Raw genomic sequence first — 26,405 nt, forward strand, 5'->3', positions numbered from 1 at the left:
TGCATGGCTGAGCGCATGTAGAGTAGGCCTAGGCTATAGGCTACAGTATATCAGATGTGTTTCTTGGCCTTTTATAAATACAGTTCATGCAATTCTACTACACTTTATATGACTGGAGACATTGGCAGAATATTTTTGAATATGACAACTTACAGGGTAGCCTACTCTGCTGACACTGACGGAGCAATAAAAATGACGGTGTCTGATCCATGTACAGTAATAGGTCTACGAGAAGGGGAGACACAAAAAGCCTACAATATGACATCCATCTAACCTGGAGGAGGAAATTAACTTTCAAGTGGCACTAACCCAACAATGATAGTGAATATGCGCACGCACTGGGATATGGCCGATGCTCTCCGCTGGTGCCAATAAAATGGGCTATACTGTTCAATCAATTAAGTTGAGCATTTTGATAACTATGAAAGACTTTAGTATTTTTGTCTTTACAGCAATAACCATTTTGCTTTCCAAACTAATTAAATATTGTGATTTGCCTGGCTGGGAGCCTCCTACTTTTCACTGACAGTTGCAACTCAACAATTATCTGTGGTATTTGCGTACACACTGCCCAAATTGCGGGCCCTTCCGACTGCAGGCAATGCGATTTCAAACTTTTCAAAAAGAAGCTAATGATCCTCTGTGGCCAAATCATGGTGTCTGGTGTAGTAGCCTATTTAGAATGGTTTTATTTATTTCTGTATAGACAGGAGTAGGGTAATTAGGCTATATAATTTTGGAAATTAAATGTACTTTAGCGGAACCTTAGCTTATGGACGCGCTGTCTATCTGTAGCAGACTTGTGATGATGTTTTCAAAACGAATGGCCTCTGGATTGATGCAAATAATCCTGATTCTGCCAGGTAGGCATAGGCTACTTTGTTTCCTTTTAATTGCCTTTCCATCTAGCATCGCTAACGGCTACACAAAGTGGTAGACATATAAGCCCTACGCACACTGCACAGATGGGCATTCCTGTGCCGTTGTTACCTCTTCAGAAAGTTTGTTTATTTTTGGTCAATTGCACATTACTGTTTGAATAAATAATGATAATACAAAATGTAAAAGCTAATTATGAACCAAAAACTAACGTGATCAGGTAAAAAAACAAACAAAAAAAACCTTGCAGGGGTGTAGTGATGGGAAGGGGGATGTAGTGACAGCCAGGCTGAAGTGGCTGACTGGAGCACAGCCCTGCTGTGACGTCAGAGAGACCCGGTGATAAACACTCAGACGCACAGTGTGGAGAGTGAGAGACTTGACTGAGAAAGCAGGTTGCCAGTCAAGGCTGCTCCATTCAAATACAGAGCTGCTTCCCAATCATTAGGACTATCTAGATCGCCACACAGTTTATAGTACTAGGCTACATCTAGTCTATCTAATCTTGGTCTCAGTGGAGAGCCAATTCAACCCCTCAGGTTTTCTTCTTGCATTTGTGGTTTGGTGGCTCATTTCTTTAGCGGGCGTAACAAATAGTCATGCCAGTCACGCTTTCTTTTGAAAGGACTAATTTACCCCTTTACCCAGGTTTCTGGATAATCAGGGTTTTCGGTTTCAATATAAAAAATAAAAAAAACATTAACTGCAGTATGTGGGTTGAATGCTAAAACACAGAATAAAACAATGAATAAAAGTCCCATGATGTTAGTGACTGCCCATTACTGCTTATCACTTATTAACCATCATTTATTCACATTACTTATTTCAGTTGTGTATATTAGATTAGTTTATTATTTCATTCCAAGTCATCTCTATAGAGCTGCTGCCTATGCTGTCTGACAAAATCACTATTTTAGTAGTTCTTCAAAGTAAATAAGGCATACTTTTATGACTGCTAAATACCAACTATCAATCAATTTTCAGGTAGAGACCTTGCGAAGCAATTGCTGTTCTCCAGCTTGATGCCATTCGTATCTTGCTCTCTGTGGTTGCACACACTAACCTAACGTAGCAGGCGTGAAAGAACCATACAGACCAGACCAGTAGGCACGCAATGGATTATGGTCATTGTAGGTACAGTGAGGGAAAAAAGTATTTGATCCCCTGCTGATTTTGTACATTTGCCCACTGACAAAGAAATGATCAGTCTATAATTTTAATGGTAGGTTTATTTGAACAGTGAAAGACAGAATAACAACAAAAAAATCCAGAAAAACGCATGTCAAAAATGTTATAAATTGATTTGCATTTTAGTGAGGGAAATAAGTATTTGACCCCCTCTCAATCAGAAAGATTTCTGGCTCCCAGGTGTCTTTTATACAGGTAACGAGCTGAGATTAGGAGCACACTCTTAAAGGGAGTGCTCCTAATCTCAGTTTGTTACCTGTATAAAAGACACCTGTCCACAGAAGCAATCAATCAATCAGATTCCAAACTCTCCACCATGGCCAAGACCAAAGAGCTCTCCAAGGATGTCAGGGACAAGATTGCAGACCTACACAAGGCTGGAATGGGCTACAAGACCATCGCCAAGCAGCTTGGTGAGAAGGTGACAACAGTTGGTGCGATTATTCGCAAATGGAAGAAACACAAAAGAACTGTCAATCTCCCTCGGCCTGGGGCTCCATGCAAGATCTCACCTCGTGGAGTTGCAATGATCATGAGAACGGTGGAGGAATCAGCCCAGAACTACACGGGAGGATCTTGTCAATGATCTCAAGGCAGCTGGGACCATAGTCACCAAGAAAACAATTGGTAACACACTACGCCGTGAAGGACTGAAATCCTGCAGCGCCCGCAAGGTCCCCCTGCTCAAGAAAGCACATATACAGGGCCGTCTGAAGTTTGCCAATGAACATCTGAATGATTCAGAGGAGAACTGGGTGAAAGTGTTGTGGTCAGATGAGACCAAAATTGAGCTCTTTGGCATCAACTCAACTCGCCGTGTTTGGAGGAGGAGGAATGCTGCCTATGACCCCAAGAACACCATCCCCACCGTCAAACATGGAGATGGAAACATTATGCTTTGGGGGTGTTTTTCTGCTAAGGGGACAGGACAACTTCACCGCATCAAAGGGACAATGGACAGGGCCATGTACCGTCAAATCTTGGGTGAGAACCTCCTTCCCTCAGCCAGGGCATTGAAAATGGGTCGTGGATGGGTATTCCAGCATGACAATGACCCAAAACACACGGCCAAGGCAACAAAGGAGTGGCTCAAGAAGAAGCACATTAAGGTCCTGGAGTGGCCTAGCCTAGCCAGTCTCCATACCTTAATCCCATAGAAAATCTGTGGAGGGAGCTGAAGGTTCGAGTTGCCAAACTTCAGCCTCGAAACCTTAATGACTTGGAGAAGATCTGCAAAGAGGAGTGGGACAAAATCCCTCCTGAGATGTGTGCAAACCTGGTGGCCAACTACAAGAAACGTCTGACCTCTGTGATTGCCAACAAGGGTTTTGCCACCAAGTACTAAGTCATGTTTTGCAGAGGGGTCAAATACTTATTTCCCACATTAAAATGCAAATCAATTCATAACATTTTTGACATGCGTTTTTCTGGATTTTGTTGTTGTTATTCTGTCTCTCACTGTTCAAATAAACCTACCATTAAAATTATAGACTGATCATGTCTTTGTCAGTGGGCAAACGTACAAAATCAGCAGGGGATCAAATACTTTTTTCCCTCACTCTAATTACCATGTTTTCTGTGCTAAACTATGTAGAATATTGGCCTGTTGGAAACTGCACCTCCCTACTACATCGCACGGTTTGGGCTTGATCTGATTTATCTCTAGAGAAACTGTGCAATGTGCGCATTGAGTTTACAAAAGGTAATATGGAATTCAAATAATTTGACCAATTAGTTGTTTAAAAACTGAAAAGTAACCATTTTGGTAATCACTCAGCACTATTAGATTGTAGAATTACATGGTCAAAGCATATTGATTCCGTTGCTGTAAAGATGGGGAGAGGTCTGTCTGTGATGAAGAGATGCGCTGCTTTTTAACATCACATGCAACCAAACAAGTCCTGCAAGCTCTGGTTTTGTTGCGTCTTGGCTATTGCCCAGTTGTATGGTCAGGTGCGGAAAAAAATAACCTAGAAAAGCTGCAGCTGGCCCAGAACAGAGCAGCACGTCTGGCCCTCAAATGTACACGGAGGGCCAATGTCAATAACATGCATGGCAGTCTCTCCTGGTTCAGAATGGAGGAGACATTTACTGCATCACTGCTGGTCTTTCTAAGAAGTATTGACATGCTGAAAGTACCGAATTGTCTGTTGAGCAAGTTTAAAACACAGCTCAAAAACAAACAAACCCTACAAGACACCCAATCAGGGGTCTCTTCACAGTCCCCAAGTCCAGAACAGAGACTGGGAGACGCTTTATTTTCTAATTTTTATTATTTAAAAATGTTATATTTTGTGTTCTTAGTTAAAATTTGTGTTGCTGTTCTTGTTCATTAGAACATGACAAAATACAGAACCCTATGTTTTGTATTCTTCAACAGCTAATGGGGATCCGAACAAAAATCACTCTGCTTATCAATCCATTTGGCGTAAAGTTCCTATACATACCCAGCATCTCAGGCTCTGTGCAGACCTAGATAACTAAGTCAAGGGAGACATCATAGCACTTCTCCAAAACGTTTTTTCAGTGGAGAGATGGCGCTTCTATTTGTTAACGCTCCACTTCAAAGCAGCCTGCCTGCAGAGATCCAACTCCCTTCCCAGTCATAGTGAAACGAGCAGTTCTCTTGCTGCTTCCTGCTGCAGAGGAGAACTTTCAGAGGTTATGCTTTTCTTCACAACATCCTGCTTTTTCAGCTTCATAATCTTACCAAGTGGGTAGGGAGAAGAGTTGGGGCAAGGTCCGTGCTGAATTATATTTTCATTACGGTCATTTTCCTTATCCAGTGTGTCATGGAAGCAACGTTTACATTTATCAGCATATTTCAAGCATTCTAACTAGGGCCCAGAGTTTTTCCTGTGCAGGTCATACAGACAGGAAAAACTCCTGGGCCTACTAAATGGCTATAAACCAGAGAGGAGTTTCAATAATGATGACCTGCAGGTATACGTGTTGCATGTTGTATCTGAGTCTCATGGCTATATTGTAATCCCCAGGTGATCCACAAGCACTTCTACCTGAAGCGGGTAGAAGTCATGGCACAGTGTGAAGAGTGGATCGCAGACATCCAGCAGTACAGCAGTGACAAGAGAGTGGGTCGCACCATGTCCCATCATGCTGCTGCATTGAAGGTAAACAAACACTATTCAGCTACAGGAGACCTCGCATTGTATCAACATTTTGTCCTTCGCCACAGAAATGAACACCCCATCCCCCTTTCACTTACATTTATACACACACAGTCCTGGTTTGTGTTAATGAAGTCTGAATTGGTTGCTCAGGAGGAGAGTGACATGCATGGTGGACAGGCTTGATTCATGCCCCAGCCGGCTTCCCTTTGACAGTCTCGAGGCGGCCATAGAGGAACAGATAAGGGGCCTGCGTCCTACTTCCCTAAGCTCACTGGCAGCCAGGCTCCCTTCCTCTGGCTTTTAATAACCACAATTAATACCCAGTGCAATTAATCTCCTCGACACCCTGAGAAAAACGGAGGGGCCGCAGCAAGCCGCTCACAGTGCTGTGGCAGCACCCAGTGCTTTTTTTAAAATCAGGGCTACAGAGGTCTGTGTAGGCGCATTACCTTCATGGTTTTTCCTCTTGCTCCAGCAAACAGGTTCAGGTTCTGAAATGATGGGTTTGTTTTAGTGCACATTCTCTTTTTCTGTTTGTTTTTTTGGTAAAACATTTAAGGTAAAGTACGGGAAGTGGTCATTTTTCATTGGTTTACTGTATGCTCTCGTCATAGACATGCACTGAGAAGGCAACTGGAATGGATTGTGAGCTCATTAGTATTTTGGACAAACTTAAAGCTGCAATATGTAACTTTTTGGGCGACCTGACAAAATTCACACGTGAGTTCTAGGTCTGTCATTCTCTTTGAAAGCAAGTGTAAGAAGCTGTAGATCTGTTCTATGTGCGCTATTTCTATGCTTCCCGTTTTTTTAGTTTTTGTTTTTGCGTCTTTTACTTTCGGTTTTGTACACCAGCTGAAAATACAATATTTTTGGTTATGGAAAATATATTTTGTAGCGGTTTAGATGGTACAATGATTCTCTACACTATACTTGCTTGTTTTGTCACATAAACTGAAATTAGGCGAACAATTAGAATTTTAGCAACCAGGAAATGGTGGAGTGATTTCTGCATAGTACATTTTTAAATGATGGGCTTGAAATTAGCATTGGTTTGGAAGAGCATTTAGAGTTCACAGGCCTTGTCATAATTGTTGGGAAGAGTATAAATCTGTTTCCTCGTAAGAGCCCATGTTTGTACTTGCCCCCTCCTCACAGCAAATAGTAGCTCTGAACTGAGCCCTGTGGTAACCCTGTCCTCTGTCCCTCTCCCCCATCCAGAGGCACACGGCCCAGCTACGAGAGGAGCTGCTGAAGCTGCCCTGCCCCGAGGGCCTGGAGCCTGATGGGGAGGAGTTCTCAGAGAAGAGTGCAGCCCTCATGGTCAAAGAGCTGCCCAATCAGGATGCGGAGAAGCCAAGCGGCAGCCAAGACGGCCCCTGCAGTGAGGGACCGCTATGAGTCCTGCTCTTCCCTGCACCCCTCCACCCTTAGCCGCGGCTACTCCTCCTCACGACTATTACTATTGTTATTAAATAGACTTTGAAGGCTTCGAAGCACAAGCCACCATTTTGTCAATATTTGTATGTAAGAATCTAATTATGTAATAGCTGAAAAAATAGGACAAAAAACAAGATGAGAATGAAACCGCATACAAACCAACAAAAATAAGACAAAACTCCGAACTATGCTTTGCCCTTAAGGAAACAGTCGACAAACAAATTATCTTTTATTTACCTGTAAAAGTGTAAACTTTTTGTGCTTTTTTTTTCAATTGTGAAATAACCACTGATTGGTATGTTATTAAACTTGTTTATGTATACATAATGACAGAGGAAATCACAGAATATATAAGGGAACTAGCCTACCTTTAGAGAATGTTTACTGAATGTTAATTTCAATTTTTTTGACTGTTAGCGCAAGGACAGTTGTAACCAAGAATATATTGGTCATTCTTTAAGGATACTATTTAAAAGAAAAGAACACATACACTTTCCTGAATTTGAGAAATCTTCTGGTTGCCCATTGACACCGCTTATTTGATTTCTACAGGATCCTGTAAACTTCAATAAAGGCTGAAATGGACATTCTTAATTGCTATGATTACTTACCCTTTTTACAGGCTGTTAAAAAAAATGCACACTTTTTTTTGCCTCTCACTAATTCTCAATGCAAGTTTAATAAATGCAACCTGTTTTACTTTGCCCGGATATATACACTGATCTGATTGTGTAGATGAGTGTATGTAAGATGTGCTCGGGATATGTATGTGAACGCTTCTGCATGTATGTGATTGTGTGTGTTAAACAATCCTCATAAGATACAAAGCTGCCATGTGCCTTTTATCTACATTGACATCATACCACCAAATACTTTGAAAGCGTTAATTCACTGATTATTTGACATTTCTACACATTGATCATTCCACTGTTTGGCAAAAATCCCTTCATCTGTTTTATGTTGATTCCAGTAAAAGAAAAAGCACTTTCTATTTTACTCAATCCCGGTTCCGTCACATACTCCTTTTGGTAGGACATTAAATGGAGCTTGAACATCTCTATTGATTGTGCGAATGGTTCTTTCTGCATTTTTGAACAAAACTTGGACTTGAATATCTTGTCTAAAAAATATATATAAAGGAAAACATGGTACCAATCCACATGGGAGCATGAGCTGCTACTGTAAAGTCACATGTGGCCCAGTGCTTTTTGCCAGTGCAGGGAAACAGGCCATCTACTGTATATGAGTAACATATTTAGATATACTTTTGTCATTGCTGGTGCAGTTTTGGGGTTGCAGATTGTTTCCATTGCTAGTTTGGCCTTCCACAGTTGTCAGTCCTCTGAGGTTCGAGCCTTCCTCACCTCCTTACCATAAGATAAGTGGTGGAAAAAGTACCCAATTGTCATACTTGAGTAAAAGTAAAGATACCTTCCTAAGAAATGACTAAAGTGAAAGTCACCCAGTAAAATACTACTTGAGTAAAAGTCAAAAGTATTTGGTTTTAAATCGAAATAAGTATCACAAGTAAATGTAATTGCTAAAATATACTTGAGTATCAAAAGTAAAAGTATAAATCATTTAAAATTCCTTATATTAAACAAACCAGAAGGCACGATTTTCTAGTTTATTTATTTACGGATTGTCAGAGTCATGCTCCAACATTCACACATTTACAAACTAAGCATTTGTGTTTAGTGACTTCGCCAGATCAGAGGCAGTAGGGATGACCAGGCATGTTCTCTTGATAAGTGTGGGAATTGGACAATTTTTCTCTCCCGCTAAGCATTCAAAATGTAACAAGTACTTTTTGGTGTCAGGGAAAATGTATGGAGAAAAAAGTTATATTATTTTCTTTAGGAATGTAGTGGAGTAAAAGTTGTCAAAAAAAATAGTGTAAAGTACAGATACCCCAGAAAACGACTTAAGTAGTACTTTAAAGTATTTTTACTTAAGTACTTTACACCACTGCTTATATATTGGCTTTTCCGTTTTACTATCAGAACAAAATGTAATAACCAAAGTCAACATCCAGCTTGATTCAGTGTGAATCATGGCTGGCTGTATGTTGTGCTAGTTGTCTCCTAAGCAAATATATTTAATACATCTCCACAGTTCTATATGAAGACTGCGCAACATTGAGAAACCTTTTCCTTTCCTGTTATCTCTTTCCCAGAATGAGCTCTGCTTTCGGGAATGACTGACGAAACTGTTGTACTTGGATACACAGGGATTATGCAGGGTATGTTTTAAACCTCACAGTGAAGTAGAGGGAGAAATGGCTACTGGAAATTGTTTTTGAGTGTAAAGCACCGCATGGAGAGTCTCACAACATGGTATGTGACATACTCCTATGGGCTACTAAGTACATACAGCAGGGTTTGAATGAACTGTTGGGAATCTGAACCAAATCAAACACCTGAATGGTGAGTTTGATGCAGTTTGTTTTTGTCTCAAATTTCTGCACACGTGAACCCCTTATTGCAATATATTACCTTTTCCCAAATGTTTTGATAATTGAATGAATGTACAATTGTTTCTAGGGCACTGGTTTTCATCATACATTTTTCCATACTTCAAACTTATTTTGTGGTGTGGTTTGGTATCAGTTAACCTTGGCCAGGCAAACTTGCTAGCTATCTGCCAGTGTGCACAGACTTGCTTTCAAGGAAAGGTACTCTGTTTTGAAAGAGCCCAGCTCAGCCCTTTCCTGCAGGACTGATGAGGTAATGTTTCATGGCCTCTCCAAGAGTAGAAGAACAATCTACAATATGCTTCCAAACAGTCATAATTCAGACTGCAACAATGAAAGTCAACATCTCCCTTATCTCCCCGAGCACGAACACGCCCTCCTTTGTATACATTTATGGAGCAGTAAAAAACACAGGGGTATCTGGGGATTTTTTTAATGATTTCTCTTCACACTGCTCTGGCAATCAATGTGAGAACGGTGTGTGTGTTGGAGCTTTGGATGTATGGTTTGGTAGCCTGAGCTTCAAACAGCATCTGCGCACTTCAGGTGTCAGCAAATCTTTTGTTTGTTTCCCCTGAAACAAAGTCTTGAAAATTAGCTCTCATCAGTTGAATAGTAGCGTGTCCTTGACAGCTCTTTAAATTGGAAGCATGCCTCTGGAAAGGTAAATCACAGCCCTATTCACCGTGGTCTTCCGTACCTCAAAGCCACTCCAAAGAGCCTGTGAAGAATTCCATAACGTGCTCAAGCACACTTCTCTTAAATGTAATGCACAAATAGGAGGAAGGGGGAGATGGGGAGAGACAACGAGTGGTGGAGAAAACAAACCTTAAACAGACTAGAGCCTCCTGTGCTTTGAGAAAAACAGCCGAGAGCTCTATCAATGCACCATGCTGCTGCTGGCGCTCTGAATCATTTTGATGTTGTTTTTGTCTCATGTCAAACAGTAGGCTTACTCACTGGCTTTATCTCCAGGAGCAGCGTACGGTACTAGACTCTCACTGGAGTAAACCACTGACAGTGGAGAAGAAAAGGTCAGCCAGCCATGGGATCATTTTCATTAAGAGTCAATGTGACTTACTGCCCTGCTCAAGGAAATATGTTGTGTTAGAAGCTCTGCACACGTAAAGGCTATGAGTGTAGTAGTCCTTTCATGATAATTGTTCATTAGTGGTGATGTTGTGGTGTCATGTTCATCACTACATCACTACTGGTCTCATCCCATGGAAGAGCAAACAATAATGTAGGGTAATTAACCTATGTCAAGTACAATCCCTGCTCTTGCTCCCATTTGAGGCACAGTACTACAGGTTTTGGTGGGGATAGGCAGTGCCTCACCTGCATGCTTCTGGTCAATTCCTGTAACTCATATGCCTCTTACCTGAAACGTTCCTTCTGCACGCACGCACACACACACACACACACACACACTAACACTAACTCCCTCTGGGAGCCACTTAGCATGATCAAGATAAATCACCCAACTGATTTTTATAAAAAGGAGAACCTTCCAATTCCCCCTAGGATCCTACAGTGAGATGACAGATTGCCAGAAAGGTATTAAGTCAAATGCTCAAAGCGTCATGACACAACACAACCCATATAGTCACCTGAGTAGTTATGTTGTTAAAAAATATTATATAAAAAAGAAATGCATTTTCATTACCATTAGTCTTCCAACAACTCAACCTTGAAATAAAACAGATACAGAGATGCCAGTTTCAGCTTGGGACAGTTCCTTCCATATACATTATATCATTTTGGGTTTGACCAGTGATTATCTGGCGTCTGGGCTCTACTCAATTAAAAATAAGATTACATTTCACAAACACATTTACAGTAGCCAGATCGCAGACAAAAAAGGGAAAATAACCATGGTCCATGTGCAAAGCGCACAAGTGACTCAGGTGCCTTGGGCGTTGCCTGTGAGGAACTGCTGCCTCACAGGCTGATATTTGCAGCACTGCTGCCTCACAAGCTGATGTTTAAGCAACTCAGCCCATTCTTTCCTATCAGCCAATCAAATTCAAATTGCAAACGGGCGCTAGCAAGAAGAACCATTTTGAAATCTTTCACTTAGCTAGCTGATCGAAAAGGTAAGCACATGGCATCCAAAAACACTGACTATTTTCATATTATAGGCTACTGGAATGGCATGACTATTTCCAAATGATACAGGCTGACATACAGATTAGCTAAACTGCTTTGCTGGTTAGTTATCTTTTCAAAGGAGCTTACTTGGCTTGCCAGATAGCTGGCTAGCTAGCTGCATCTCGACTGGCTATTTAGGTAATGTTTTTCATCTTTTCTACATAATGCAGCAAGAACAGCTACTACTGCTACTAGCTGCTTAGCTAACTATTTTCTCTGGAGCAATAAGCTAATATAGCAAGCTATATTTTAGCTAGCTGGTTAGATAGATACAGTTGAAGTCGGAAGTTTACATACACTTAGGTTGGAGTCATTAAAACTCATTTTTCAACCACTCCACAAATGTCTTGTTAACAAACTATAGTTTTGGCAAGTCGGTTAGGACATCTACTTTGTGCATGACAAGTCATTTTTCCAACAATTGTTTACAGACAGATTATTTCACTTATAATTCACTGTATCACAATTCCAGTGGGTCAGAAGTTTACATACACCAAGTTGACTGTGCCTTTTAAACAGCTTGGAAAATTCCAGAAAATGATGTCATGACTTTAGAAGCTTCTGATAGGCTAATTGACATCATTTTAGTCAATTGGAGGTGTACCTGTGGATGTATTTCAATGCCTACCTTCAAACTCAGTGCCTCTTTGCTTGACATCATGGGAAAATCAAAAGAAATAAGCCAAGAAAAAAAAATTGACCTCCACAAGTCTGGTTCATCCTTGGGAGCAATTTCCAAACACCTGAAGGTACCACGTTCATCTGTACAAACAATAGTATGCAAGTATAAACCGCTCAGGAAGGAGACACGTTCTGTCTCCTAGAGATTAACGTACTTTGGTGCGAAAAGTGCAAATCAATCCCAGAATAACAGCAAAGGACCTTGTGATGATGCTGGAGGAAACAGGTACAAAAGTATCTATATCCACAGTAAAACGAGTCCTATATCGACATAACCTGAAAGGCCGCTCAGCAAGTAAGAAGCCACTGCTCCAAAACTGGCATAAAAAAGCCAGACTACGGTTTGCAACTGCACATGGGGACAAAGATCATACTTTTTGGAGAAATGTCCTCTGGTCTGATGAAACAAAAATAGAACTGTTTGGCCATAATGACCGTCGTTATGTTTGGAGGAAAAAGGGGGACGCTTGCAAGCCGAAGAACACCATCCTAACCGTGAAGCACGGGGGTGGCAGCATCATGCTGTGGGATTGCTTTGCTGCAGGTGGGACTGGTGCACTTCACAAAATAGATGGCATCATGAGGAAGGAAAATGATGTGGATATATTGAAGCAACATCTTGGAACAACGCTTGGTCGCAAATGGGTCTTCCAAATGGACAATGACCCCAAGCATACTTCCAAAGTTGTGGCAAAATGGCTTAAGGACAACAAAGTCAAGGTATTGGAGTGGCCATCACAAAGCCCTGACCTCAACCCTATAGAAAATGTGTGGGCAGAACTGAAAAAGCGTGTGCGATCAAGGAGGCCTACAAACCTGACTCAGTTAAACCAGCTCTATCAGGAGGAATGGGCCAAAATTCACCCAAATTATTGTGGGAAGCTTGTGGAAGGCTACCTGAAACGTTTGACCCAAGTTAAACAATTTAAAGGCAATGCTACCAAATACTAATTGAGTGTATGTAAACTTCTGACCCACTGGGAATGTGATGAAATAATTAAAAGCTGAATCAAATCATTCTCTCTACTATTATTGTCACGATCGTTTACGAACGAGAAGGACCAAGGCGCAGCGTGATAAGCATACATGTTTATTTAACGAATAAACACCACAACAAAACAACAAACGAAACGTGAAGTCCAAGGTAACACACAAACATACCATAACTGGAACAAGATCCCACAACTAACTGGTGCCAACAGGCTGCCTAAGTATGGTCCCCAATCAGAGACAACGAGCAACAGCTGCCTCTGATTGGGAACCACACAGGCCAACATAGATCTACCCATACTAGAATCTAACAGACAATCAACATAGCCAAACACAACACAGAAAATACACACCCTGACTCAACAAATACAAGTCCCTTGAGTCAGGGCGTGACAGTACCCCCCCCCCCAAAGGTGCGGACTCCGACCGCACCACATAAACCTAACAGGGTAGGGGCCGGGTGGGCATTCCGCCTCGGAGGCGGATCCGGCTCCGGGCGTGACCACCACTTACTCTCCACCTCCCTGTTGCGCCCCTGGTCTGGTCTGGACCTCGGCGCGCTGCTTCCCCTCTCCTTCCTCCCATGACGTACCAAGCCCTGTCTGGACCCTGGTGTGGGAGACCCCGAACCTGGAGAGGGGCTGACGTCTGGGTCTGGACTGGAACCGCTGACTGGAGCTGGACCCGACGACGGTGGATCGACCTGCTCTGGCTCCGGAGTGGAGCCGCTGACCGGAGCTGGATCAGGCACCGGTGGAGCGGATTGCTCTGGCTCCGGAGTGGAGCAGCTGACCGGAGCTGGACCGGACCCCGGTGGAGCGGATTGCTCTGGCTCCGGAGTGGAGCTGCTGACCGGAGCTGGACTGGACCCCGGTGGAGCGGATTGCTCTGACTCCGGAGTGGAGCAGCTGACCGGTGCCGGACCAGGCACTGGTGGAACAGGCACGGGTCGTACCGGACTGGACACACGCACCACTGGCTTGGTGCGGGGAGGAGGAACGGGCCGGACCGGGCTGACGACGCGCACCACTGGCTTGGTGCGGGGAGCAGGAACAGGCCGGACCGGGCTGGCGACGCGCACCACTGGCTTGGTGCGAGGGACAGGAACAGGCCGGAACGGGCTGGCGACGCGCACCACTGGCTTGGTGCGAGGGACAGGAACAGGCCGGGCCGGGCTGGCGACGCGCACCACTGGCTTGGTGCGAGGGGCAGGAACATGCCGGGCCGGGCTGGCGACGCGCACCACTGGCTTGGTGCGAGGGACAGGAACAGGCCGGGCCGGGCTGGCGACGCGCACCACTGGCTTGGTGCGAGGGACAGGAACAGGCCGTGCCGGGCTGGCGATGCGCACCACTGGTTTGGTGCGAGGGACAGGAACAGGCCGGGCCGGGCTGGCGACGCGCACCACTGGTTTGGTGCGAGGGGCAGGAACAGGCCGGGCCGGGCTGGCAACGCGCACCACTGGTTTGGTGCGAGGGGCAGGAACAGGCCGGGCCGGCGACGCGCACCACCGGTTTGGTGCGAGGGGCAGGAACAGGCCGGGCTGGCGACGCGCATCACCGGTTTGGTGCGAGGAGCAGGAACAGGCCGGGCCGGGCTGGCGACGCGCACCACCGGTTTGGTGCGAGGAGCAGGAACAGGCCAGGCCGGGCTGGCGACGCGCACCACAGGTTTGGTGCGAGGAGCAGGAACAGGCTGGGCCGGGCTGGCGACGCGCACCACTGGCTTAGTGCGGGGAGCAGGAACGGGTCGGGCCGTACTGGGAACACGCACCACTTGCTTAGTGCGGGGAGCAGGAACAGGCCGGACCGTACTGGGAACACACACCACTGGCCTCGTGCGGGAAGCAGGAATGGGTCGGGCCGTACTGGGAACACGCACCACTGGCTTAGTGCGGGGATCAGGAACGGGCCGGACCGGACTGGCGACACGCACCACTTGCTTGGTGCGAGGAGCGGGACTGGGTTCCCTTATAAACCCCCGCTCCTTCTGCTGCCTAACCAGCTCCTCTCGCCGTGCCTCTACACTCTCCTTCTCCCTTATAGCCTCCTGTAGCTCCTCCCTCTGACCAAATAACTCCTGCTCCCTCTGAACCAATAGCCCCCGTAACCTGGTGGCCTCCTCTCCTACCCTGCAGAATCGCCCTGTCGCTGCCTCCTGCTGCCTCGTCGTCCACACCGAGTGCCCCCCCAAAAAAAATTATTGGGGTTGCCTCTCGGGTCTCCGTCGTCGGCACCGTTTCTCCTCTCCTACCTGGGCATCCTCATTCATCGCCCTCCGGTAACGGACGGCCTCTTCCTCCGTGATTCTCCCCCAACCGAGGAGGACATCTACTAAAGTAACCTCCTGTTTAATTCCCGGCGTTTGCTCCTGAACACGCTGCTTGGTCCTAATTTGGTGGGATCTTCTGTCACGATCGTTTACGAACGAGAAGGACCAAGGCGCAGCGTGATAAGCATACATGTTTATTTAACGAATAAACACCACGACAAAACAACAAACGAAACGTGAAGTCCAAGGTAACACACAAACATACCATAACTGGAACAAGATCCCACAACTAACTGATGCCAACAGGCTGCCTAAGTATGGTCCCCAATCAGAGACAACGAGCAACAGCTGCCTCTGATTGGGAACCACACAGGCCAACATAGATCTACCCAGACTAGAATCTAACAGACAATCAACATAGCCAAACACAACACAGAAAATACACACCCTGACTCAACAAATACAAGTCCCTTGAGTCAGGGCGTGACAATTATTCGGACATTTCACATTCTTAAAATAAAGTGGTGATCCTAACTGACCTAAAACAGGGAAATTTTTACTAGGATTAAATGTCAGGAATTGTGAAAAACTGAGATTAAATGTATTTGGCTATGGTGTATGTAAACTTCCGACTTCAACTGTATATATTTTAATCTAACTAACACAATACCCTGTGCAAGTGATACGTTCCTACATCATACTTCTGTGTTCATGTCCCTGGTCATTTGAATGAGTTTATTTTATCAAATTCACGAGAATGCAGTCATATAAGATGTCTACTAAATTATATTTGTGTTTGTGGATGAATTTACTTCCGCTAGATGCCTGAGACTCTTTGTGGATACGGGCCCAGCTGTGAGGTTGAATTTAGCGAGTATTGATGGTTTAACGAGAGATCAGCTGGCGATAATCTGGTGGCTATCGATGGTTGCAATAGGCTCCAAAGGTTTAGATTTAGTTTTTAGGGTACTCTTAGGGCTGGTTTCCCAGACATTGATTAAGCCTAGTCCTGGACTAAAAAGCACTGTCAATGGAAATTCTCAGTTGAACATGCTTTTATTCCAGGACTAGGCTTAATCTGTGTCTGGGAAACTACCCCTTATTGTCTAATGGATCGCGTACAATCTCATAGGACTCCTGATGTACTGTTTATCCACTTGTGAAACTGGTAGACATTAATAAAGACATTATGATACTACTTACATGTCAAATCCACCCATATCTCCAAAGGGATATAGGGTACGGCTTAGGGTTCAATTAGGGACTGGGATAGAGGATAAAGAATAACATACTCAAGCTAACTGTATTGTGTAATTGACTGTCCATTTTAGTTTCCCACACAATCACCACTGAATATTTGACTGTCTAAAGTTTCATTTATTTTTCCTTCATCTGTATATGAAAACAATGATCTGAGACTACTACGAGGACACACAAAATATGGGAGAGATCAACATGTGAATGTCATCTCTATTGTAAAAGGTTATGACCCTGCCACATTTTTAGATGGTCAGGAACCAATCCCAGGGGCAGCAGCTCTGATCTGGAGATGCCTACGCAGCACCACACCCTGCAGCCTTATGTCAGTATTCCTGATGGGACAGAAGGAGAGCGTTAATCTTGCCCTTCAGTTAAATGCTTCGGGAGCAAAGTTACACAATTAATTTTGAAGTTCATGAATTTAAATATTCAATGCTTTCCATCTATTATGTTACTTAACGATGATAGCCCCTTGAATTTCTCAATCAATCAGAAAAGATCACTGCTGGGCTCTAAGATGGCAACCACCTCACTCTCCCATTTAACCAGTGGATACAGTTACAATTAGAAGTTATAACAGCGAGAATGAATGGTGCTACTCAAGGAACAATTGAGGCCTGGACAAATATACTTGAATCTGTAAAGAACAATCTCAGCTAAAGCTGTACAGTTAAACCACACATACAGTACAAACCAATTATATATTTTTATTTGGACTTTTGTTACTTTCTTTCCATTCAGGCCCACGGGGAAGGGGTGGTACGGGAAGGGCGTCTTTGGTCGTTGTGGGGGATGGGGGAATCTAAGTGGCGACTCGGGATGAGTGGTTGGATGGGGACTGATAAGCAACCTCGGTTGCTGGGTGGGATGGGAAGGGGTAGGAGGCATGGTTTCTGGGTGGGGAGGGCGGATGCGGGCGGGTGGATGGGGACCGAGGGGTGGGATGGGTCGGGGTTATCTATTTGATTGTTTTTTTCACCTGTAACCCCCCTCTGAAAAATAAAAAATAAAAATCGAAATAAAAAGTTGGTCACAAAAAAAAGTAGGAGTATATTTGTTATTTCTCCATGGAGAGTACCTGAATTCAGCTAGGGCCATGTTTTTTCTCCAATTTATGCTTTGGCCACAAATACGAGTATAGGACGAGTCAACAACATTATTTGGGTATGAGTTAACAGACTATGAACTATTAAATGTGTGATTTTCACTGGACAGTTACTTTAAAACCTCTAAGTACACTGACTAGCCTGAGAGGAGCCTGTATTGTGTTAGTTAGATAGCAAGCTAGCTAAGATAGAGCTTCCTATATTAGCGCATTGCTCCAGAGGAAATAGCAAGATAAGCAGTTAGTGGCAGTAGTAGCTATACTTGCTGCATTATGTAGTTGGATGAAAAACATTACCTAAATAGCCAGCCGAGATGCAGCTAGCTATCTCTCTGGCAAGCTAATTGTTTGCTCTTTTGTAAAGATAATTAACCAGCAAATCAGTTTAGCTAATCTGTATGTCAGCCTGTATCATTTGGAAATAGTGTTGCCATTTCAGTGTTTTATATGTTAGCCAGTAGCCTATAATATGAAAATAGTCAGTGTTTTTGGATGCCATGTGCTTAGCTTTTCGATCAACTAGCTGCATGAAAGATTTAAAGATGGTTCTTCTTGCTAGCGCCCTTTTACAATTTGAATTTGATTGGCTGATGGGAAAGAATTGTCTGAGTTTCTTAAACATCAGCCTTTGAGGCAGCTGTGCCACAATACACAATAGAGTGGTAAGGAGGAGGAGGATCTCTGCTGACCCTTTGTGTCCGTTTAGCCATTCATTGTAGTCATTGCGCTCTGTAGAGTTGCTATTTTCTCAGGTTTTCTCTTGTCAGTTAACTTGTGACATTTCTGGATTACTCATTATATTAATAAAGTCAGATTTAATCAACAAAAACGATAGTCAGTTTAAAAAAGGTTAAGGGTACAAGACTGTGTACATACACGACATGACCAAAAGTATGTGGACACCTGCTCGAACATCTCATTCCAAAATCTTGGGCGTTAATATGGAGTTGGTCACCCCTTTGCTGCTACAATAGCCTCCACTCTTCTGGGAAGGCTTTCCACTTGATGTTGCAACATTGCTGCGGGGACTTGCTTCCATTCAGCCATAAGAGCATTAGTGAGGTCGGGCACTGATGTTGGGCAATTAGGCCTGGCTCGCAGTCGTCGTTCCAATTCATTCCAAAGCTGTTCGATGGGGTTGAGGTCAGGGCTCTGTGCAGGCCAGTCAAGTTCTTCCACACAGATCTCATCAAGCAATTTCTGTATGGACCTCGCTTTGTGCATGGGGGGATTGCCATACTGAAACAGGAAAGGGCCTTCCCCAAACTGTTGCCACAAAGTTGGAAGCACAGAATTGTCTAGAATGTCATTTTATGCTGTAGCGTTAAGACTTCCCTTCACTGGATCTAAGGGGCCTAGCCCGAACCATGAAAAACAGCCCCAGACCATTATTCCTCCTCCACCAAATTTTACAGTTGGCACTATGCATTCGGGCAGGTAACGTTCTCCTGGCATCCACCAAACTCAAATTTGTCCGTTGGACAGCCAGATGATGAAGTGTAACAGGTCAAAGAATTACAGATTTTTGCAACCGTTCATTTTCTATTTTTTATTTTATTTTGTGAGTTGATTTCACCAAAATATTGTATTGTTCAACATTTCGTGTAGTTTACAGATATTGGGAGAGTTAGTTGTGTAAGTGCGCCCTCTAGAGTGTTGGTTTGGTTATATGCGGAGTTGTCTCATGCTTTTCTCAGTCTGCATTCTACTCGACTGAGAGAGGTATGTGTTCACTTCGGCGTGATATAAACTTGATATACCTGTTAAAACTAAAACGTTTCAGTTCACATAGTAACTTGTATGTATATTATATGATGAGTGTACATACATTTAATCAAGCTGTGTCGTGAATTTAGCTATTTTTGAGAGTTTGAGAAATTGCTAACTTAGCTAACCTCGTGTTTTGTTTAGCTGTAAGTTAGCGATCGTCATTCTATCCTCTTGTGTTGAAGCCCACGTTTCAGTTTTTTTTTTAAATGTTAGGCGGATTCTGGTCAAGGGTAGAGTTTTGAACATTTTCTCTCCTTGATGTTGAACAGGTATGTATTCCCAATATCAGGTTAAAAATATGTGTTCATTTAAAATGTTTTCATGTATTGATTAGTGTTTAATGGCACTGAAAAGCTCAAATGTGAAGGATTACATGTTGCTTCGTGCATATTACTGTATGTATTACCTATTTGAAAGATGGTTTATGTCATTTTGCACAGTATTAATGTAAAGGCTAAAAGCTCAGAGTTTTTGGCAGAGATAACATGCAATATGACACATACATAAGATATACACCAGATGCGATGTTTATTTTCCAATTATGTTGTATTTTATTCCTTGGATTTTTGAATGTGATTATACTCAGTCTGCATTCTACTCGACTGAGAGAGGCGGATTCTGGTCGAGGGTAGAGTTTTGAACATTTTCTCTCCTTGATGTTGAACAGATTGAGAGAGTTGTACACAATAAAGTGCCTTCAAGTACGCCAGTGTCTTGTCTTCAGTGCACCGGAACACAACGCAGTAGTCGGCAACGAGCAGACCGCGCCGGCTACATTGGTGCCGTGACCCGGATATCTTCGCTTCAGATCATCGCCAGGGTGATCGCCGGTGGTTGCTGTGACGAGTAGGAGCCTCTTCGGAACGTTGACAAGTATAAGGGCAAACATTAATGTGTAAATTGTAGCTCTTAATTGCTTACCTCAGCTACTTCTATCATTTTACAAATTTTTTTCATATTCACATGTTCTGGTGATTCACATATCATTACCATAGTCTATTACAACTTTCTATTTTTTTAAAAAAAATGACTGATGGTAAGGATGCGCAGACACCATTTAGTGTTGGAGATGCTGCAGGGGTAAGCCTGGGGAGGGGCAGGTTTATGAGTAGGGTGGAGAGCACGCCGGTTAGGGGTGCTGGTATACTAGGCAGACCTGTACTCTCGTCCACACGCTTACGCACTGATGAATATTCCCCCGCACCACACATGCGTAGCTTAAGAGATGCTCCAGACATTGCAAGCAGCGTTAGTTCAGTGGGCCGTCCTGCATTTTCATACACTCACACCCAAACAGATGAACATTCTCCACGTCAGCCAGTGTCTAGTTCACATGTGAGTTCTGCAGACCTAGGGAGTCTCATCACACAGTTAGCTCATGAAATAGGAGAGAACATTGCTAGCCAATTACAGAGATCTGTTGGTAGTGCAGATAACCAAACCACTCCTACGCCTAGCCTGAACTTAGGATATGGACAGTCTGATTTGAACATGACAGGAGTAAAGTTAGTCATGAAGACAGATGTCAAAGAGCCGCCGTACTTCAGGGGTGATGGAACAGACAAACACACAGTGCATGAGTGGGAAGAGATTATGAGCGTTTACCTGAATAAGAGGGGTGTACACCCGCAAGAGCACTCCCAGGAGATAATGTCAAGACTAATGGGAAAGGCTAGAGACATTGTTAAAGTTACCCTGCGCAGTATGCCATCGCTGCAGCCAGCTGAGAACTCCAAGCTCGTCTTTGATATTCTGAAACAACATTTCAGTGAGTTAACCTACTCCTCTATGCCTTTAGCAGATTTCTATAACACACTTCCTCTGGCCGGAGAAAGTCCCATGGACTATTGGATACGCTTGAACAAGGCTGTGGATGTCGCAGATGAGTGTCTGAGAAGGCAGGGGCGAAACATTGAGGACCCCTCTCACGAAGTCACAATGATGCTGGTGAAACACTGTCCCGACCCCGCTCTTGCAAGTGTCCTAAAGTGCAAAACAGCTGAAAAGTGGACAGCAAATGAGATTCAGGAACACCTCGTTGAACATCAGAGAGAGGCTAGAACAATGTGTCAAGCCAAATCTTATCGGCCAAAGAACATTGGTGCACATGCTCAGGCATTAACCACAGAGACAGTCGCTGCTGAAAACCCAACAGACCTTACTGGTTACCCAAAGGCAATGGGGCTTCCATCCTCTCCTCAGACAGAGAGCATCTGCATGCAGTCTCTCATTGGCTTGCTGAACCGTGTGCTAGAGCAGACGGCACACACAACAGCAGTCGTGCCACCAAGCAGGGGGCCAGCAGCCATTGTTCAGAGTAGATGTAAAGTCTGTCAGTCTGCCGAACACTCAACTACTGCACACTGTAGACAGGCGAACCTCTGTATGGGCTGTTACAAGCCCGGCCACTGGAAGAGAGAATGCCAACAGCGCCGGCCAAGAATTAACGCTCAGCCACAGTTAGCGCACACACCACCTAACTCTGAGCAAGGTGGAGCCAGTTTAAACTAGATAGCTCACATACGGAAAGGGGATGTGTGAGCATTGAAGATTCAACCCTTGAAGAAAGTGAAGAATTGAAGGAGATGTATGTCAATGTCTGTAAAGCAATGTCTGATAATTGCACGGTAATTGTTCAGAATATTCACAGAGTTGAGACGTTCATTGAGTTATTTCACGCACCGGTGACAGTTAATGGCTGTGCTCAGTTGCAAGGGCTCCTCGATACAGGCTCAATGGCCTGCACGATAAGTGAAGAGGCAGAGCAGAGACTACTATCGGATAGCGTCTTGACCCCACATCAAGAACTCTCACAGCATATCATCCTTGTTGGCTGTGGAGGAGTACAAGTGCGCCCCAAGTGCATGTATGACATGGAACTAAGTCTGTATGGGGTAAAGTGCATGGTCCCAGTTCTGGTGATCACTGGTCAGAAAGACGACATAATAGTAGGCACCAACATGTTGAAACGTGTACTGCATCAGCTGAAAAACGAGAACAGTTATTGGACACTTATCTCGAGCAACACAAAAGGGTCTCCAGATGGCGAACAGTTTCTAGAAATGATGACCAGTCTCACAAGATGGAGGGGTGAAGATGTCCCAGGAAAAGTAGGGACAGTGAAGCTAACTCAGGCGGTGACTCTCCTTCCCAAACAAGAGTACCTGCTGTGGGGAAGACTGCCAAGTAATATGCCCAAGTCACCTGGGAGTACAGTTATGTTGGAGCCTACAACCTCCAGGTGTGTGCCTCGGGGCATTATGGTGGGGAGAGTGGTAACACCGCTATGGGGAGATGGCTGGACTCCCATGAAAATCACTAATATCTCAGACAAACCACTCACACTGAAAAGGAACAGCAAGCTTGCGGACGTCTCTACTTGTGTTGCAGCTGAAGATCTCACACTGTTCCAGGGTTCCTGTCAGAGTGATGCTGGCTCTGTTAGAGTGACTCATGTGAAACAGGACGACAACGGTGACCTGAAAGACAGACTGCAGAAGTCTGGTCTAGGAAATGTCGACATTGATCATTGTGAAGCGAGCCCCTCCACCAAGCTCCAACTTGTGACATTGCTGGAGAAATATCAGGATATATTTTCAAAGCATCATCTTGACTGTGCAGAAGCCAAGGGCTTTGCCCATAGGATCCGCCTCACTGACGACCGTCCCTTCCGTCTTCCATATCGCAGAGTGCCGCCAGCCCACTATCAAAAGCTGCGCCAAGTTCTCACCGAGATGGAGGAACAGGAAATCATACGGAAATCAATGAGTGAATATGCTTCTCCACTCGTGATGGTTTGGAAGAAAAATGGCGACCTCCGGATATGCACAGACTTTCGATGGCTGAATGCAAGAACTATCAAGGATGCTCATCCTTTGCCCCATCAATCGGACTGCTTGGCTGCCCTTGGCGGTAATGCTGTCTTCAGCACCATGGACCTCACGTCTGGATTTTATAACTTGCCCATGCATGAGGAGGACAAAAAGTATACCGCCTTCACAACACCATTAGGCCTGCACGAGTATAACAGAATGCCACAGGGGCTTTGCAACAGCCCAGCGTCCTTCATGAGGATGATGCTGAGTATCTTTGGCGATCTTAACTTCAGCAGTCTCTTGTGCTACCTAGATGATCTCTTGATATTTGCCCCCAATGAACAGCAGGCCCTCAGCAGATTAGAGGTTGTTTTCCAGAGGCTACGGGAGCACAATCTAAAGTTGAGTCCAAAAAAATGCCATCTGTTGCGGAGATCTGTGAAGTTTCTCGGACACATCGTTGACAGTGACGGTGTTGCTGTTGACCCAGAGAAGGTCGAGGTCATCACCAAAATGTCAAAGAGGGACTTGATGGAAGATGATGGCTGCACTCCTTCAGTTCACAGAGTGAAGTCGTTCCTGGGGATGGTATTTTATTACCAACACTACATACCAAATTGCTCCTCCATCGCAAAACCCCTGTTTGCTCTCACAGCTGGCCAGAAACGGAGAGGAAAGGCCGGGAAGTACAGTCAGAATGCGGGAGTCTACAGAAAGCTCAAACCTGCGGATTGGACCCTTGACTGCGATTCCGCTTTCGCCGGCCTTAAGGGGAAGCTCCTGAATTGTGTGGTCCTTAGCCATCCAGACTTTTCTAAGCCCTTGGTTCTGTCCATTGATGCGTCTCTTGATGGCCTTGGGGCAGTTCTGTCCCAGATACCAGAAGGAGAAACGAAGGCACGCCCGATCGCCTTTGCCAGCAAGACCCTCACTTGCTCACAAAAGAGGTATCCTGCTCACCGACTGGAGTTCTTGGCGCTCAAATGGAGTGTTTGTGAAAAATTCAGCCACTGGTTGAAAGGCCACACTTTTACAGTGTGGGCCGACAATAATCCTTTGACCTATATAATGACCAAACCAAAACTTGACGCTTGCGAACAGAGGTGGGTGGCAAAGCTTTCCCCATACACCTTCAGTATCAAACACATTCCTGGGGTAAAGAACATTGTGGCAGATGCCCTGAGTAGACATCCGTTTGCTAAATCAGTGAGCCAAAGGTTGATCAGTGAGCACTATGAAAGTATTTTGGCCGAGGCGGAGGGAACCAAAGAGGAGAAAGTCCAAGATCTCTTCCGGAGTAAGACCCAGTGTCTCCAGGCACATGATGCAGGGTGCTGTGTAACTATGGACCCCACTCAAGACAGGCTGGCCGGCAGTCAAGAACCCTCTCATGTGAAATCTGCTTGTGAAGCTCATGTAGAGTGGGAAAGGGGAGCAGAGATAAGAGCAACACAGTTTCTCAATGTTCTTCCCCAGGCGGTGCCCTCAGAACAAGACACACTTCCAGCCCTCTCCATCGGCGAGCTGAGGCACAGCCAGGAAATAGATCCAGTTATCAGGGAAGTCCTGCCACTCATTCAGAGGGGTGAGCCACCACCTAGGCGAGGGAGGAGGAGGTTAGCTCTTACGACCCAGACACTGTGCAAGCAGTGGCATCATCTAAAAGTCCAGGACGGAGTCCTATATAGGGTAACCAAAGACCCATTAAGCAGAGAGAAGAGGTATCAGTTTGTGCTACCTGCTAGCTTGAAGGCCAAAGCTCTCGCTGGTGTGCATGATTTCGCTGGGCATCAAGGGCAGGCTAGAACAGCACACCTCGCCCGACAGCGTTTCTTCTGGCCGCAAATGGGAAGAGACATCAAGGAATATGTGAAATGCTGCCAACGCTGTATCCTTGCAAAGACCCCTGAACCAGCTGCCCGAGCTCCCTTGGAGAGCATTCGCACTTCGGCACCCATGGAGCTGGTGTGCATTGATTTTTGGAGTGCTGAGGACTGTAAGCAAAGATCTGTCGATGTGTTAGTCATAACAGACCACTTTACAAAATTGGCTCATGCCTTTCCCTGCATAAACCAAACTGCAAAGCAAATAGCAAAGAAGTTATGGGATAACGTATTCTGCATCTACGGTTTCCCAGAGCGAATACATTCTGATCAAGGGGCCAATTTTGAAAGCAAACTCATAGCTGAACTCCTCAGCCTCACAGGGATTATGAAAACACACACAACAGCATACCATCCCATGGGAAATGGGCAAACCGAAAGGTTCAATAGGACACTTGGCAGTATGTTGCGTGCCCTACCCCTGACAGCTAAGCAACACTGGGTCCAACAGATACAGACTTTGACTTTTGCGTATAATGCCACCACTCATGAAACAACTGGATATCCTCCATTCTATTTGATGTATGGTCGAGTCCCCAGACTCCCAGTAGACATGGTCTTCAAACAAGTCTTGAGGGATCCAGTCGTGGTGAATTATAAGACCTATGCAGAGAAACTGATGGCGAACCTCCATGTGGCTGCCGACATAGCTCAGCAGCATGCGAGGAAAGGACAGCAACATCAAGCTGATGGCTACAACAAGAGAGTTCGTGGAACCCACTTGAACGTTGGCGACCGAGTTTTGTTAGCTAATAAAGCAGAGAGAGGGAAGAGGAAGTTAGCGGATAAGTGGGAAGCCACTATGTATACCATCATAGACCGGAACCCTCGGACTCACGTTTACAAAGTCAGAGACGAAAGTGGGAAAACAAAAGTTGTTCATCGGAATTTGATGTTGGACGTGAGCTTCTTGCCCATGCCAGAACTAAGCGATGAAGAGACGAATGGAGCTGCCTCGGATGTGGCCAGTGAGTTTCAGCCTCCTTCTGTTGATGCTTTGAGTGGCCTAGCAGTAGATGCTTCTGAGGACCGTACATGTTCGTGGTTAAACGCATCCTCTGACTCTGAGTCTATTGGAGAAGCTGATGAGTCTGAGATGGAGAATGAGATGCCCCACTCTCTGTCCAGGAAGTCTGTTCAACTGACACCCACGAGAGCCCAGTCTAAAGAGGTCAGAGGCCAAGGGGAAAATGAATACTCACCTGTGAGAGACTTGTCGGATTTCAGTGACCCCCCTGATTTGCACATGACTGACACTGACTCTGTTGCCCCAATTGATGTTCCTGACTTAGATGAGACAGGGTCTTCGGACGTCAATTCACCTGTTACACTGACTGATAGTCAGATACCCTCCCAAGTACAAGGGTT

At 44.8% G+C, this 26,405-nt stretch overlaps 1 protein-coding gene across 20 annotated transcripts in view; it reads left to right on the forward strand.

The window, feature by feature from the left end:
* The window catches only part of LOC121570187 (baculoviral IAP repeat-containing protein 6-like), a 141,888-nt gene extending 134,190 nt beyond the window's left edge, over window positions 1-7,698 (forward strand). For all 20 annotated transcript variants that reach the window (XM_045221664.1, XM_045221675.1, XM_045221690.1 and 17 more), the window contains 2 exons: window positions 5,064-5,198; window positions 6,420-7,698. In XM_045221664.1, the coding sequence (XP_045077599.1) occupies window positions 5,064-5,198; window positions 6,420-6,599 (315 nt within the window). In that variant the 3' untranslated portion in view covers window positions 6,600-7,698. The remainder of the gene's footprint in view (window positions 1-5,063; window positions 5,199-6,419) is intronic.
* Window positions 7,699-26,405: the final 18,707 nt, after the last annotated feature.

The sequence above is a fragment of the Coregonus clupeaformis genome, chromosome 1 (assembly GCF_020615455.1).
Source record: "Coregonus clupeaformis isolate EN_2021a chromosome 1, ASM2061545v1, whole genome shotgun sequence".
Taxonomy (NCBI): domain Eukaryota; kingdom Metazoa; phylum Chordata; class Actinopteri; order Salmoniformes; family Salmonidae; genus Coregonus; species Coregonus clupeaformis.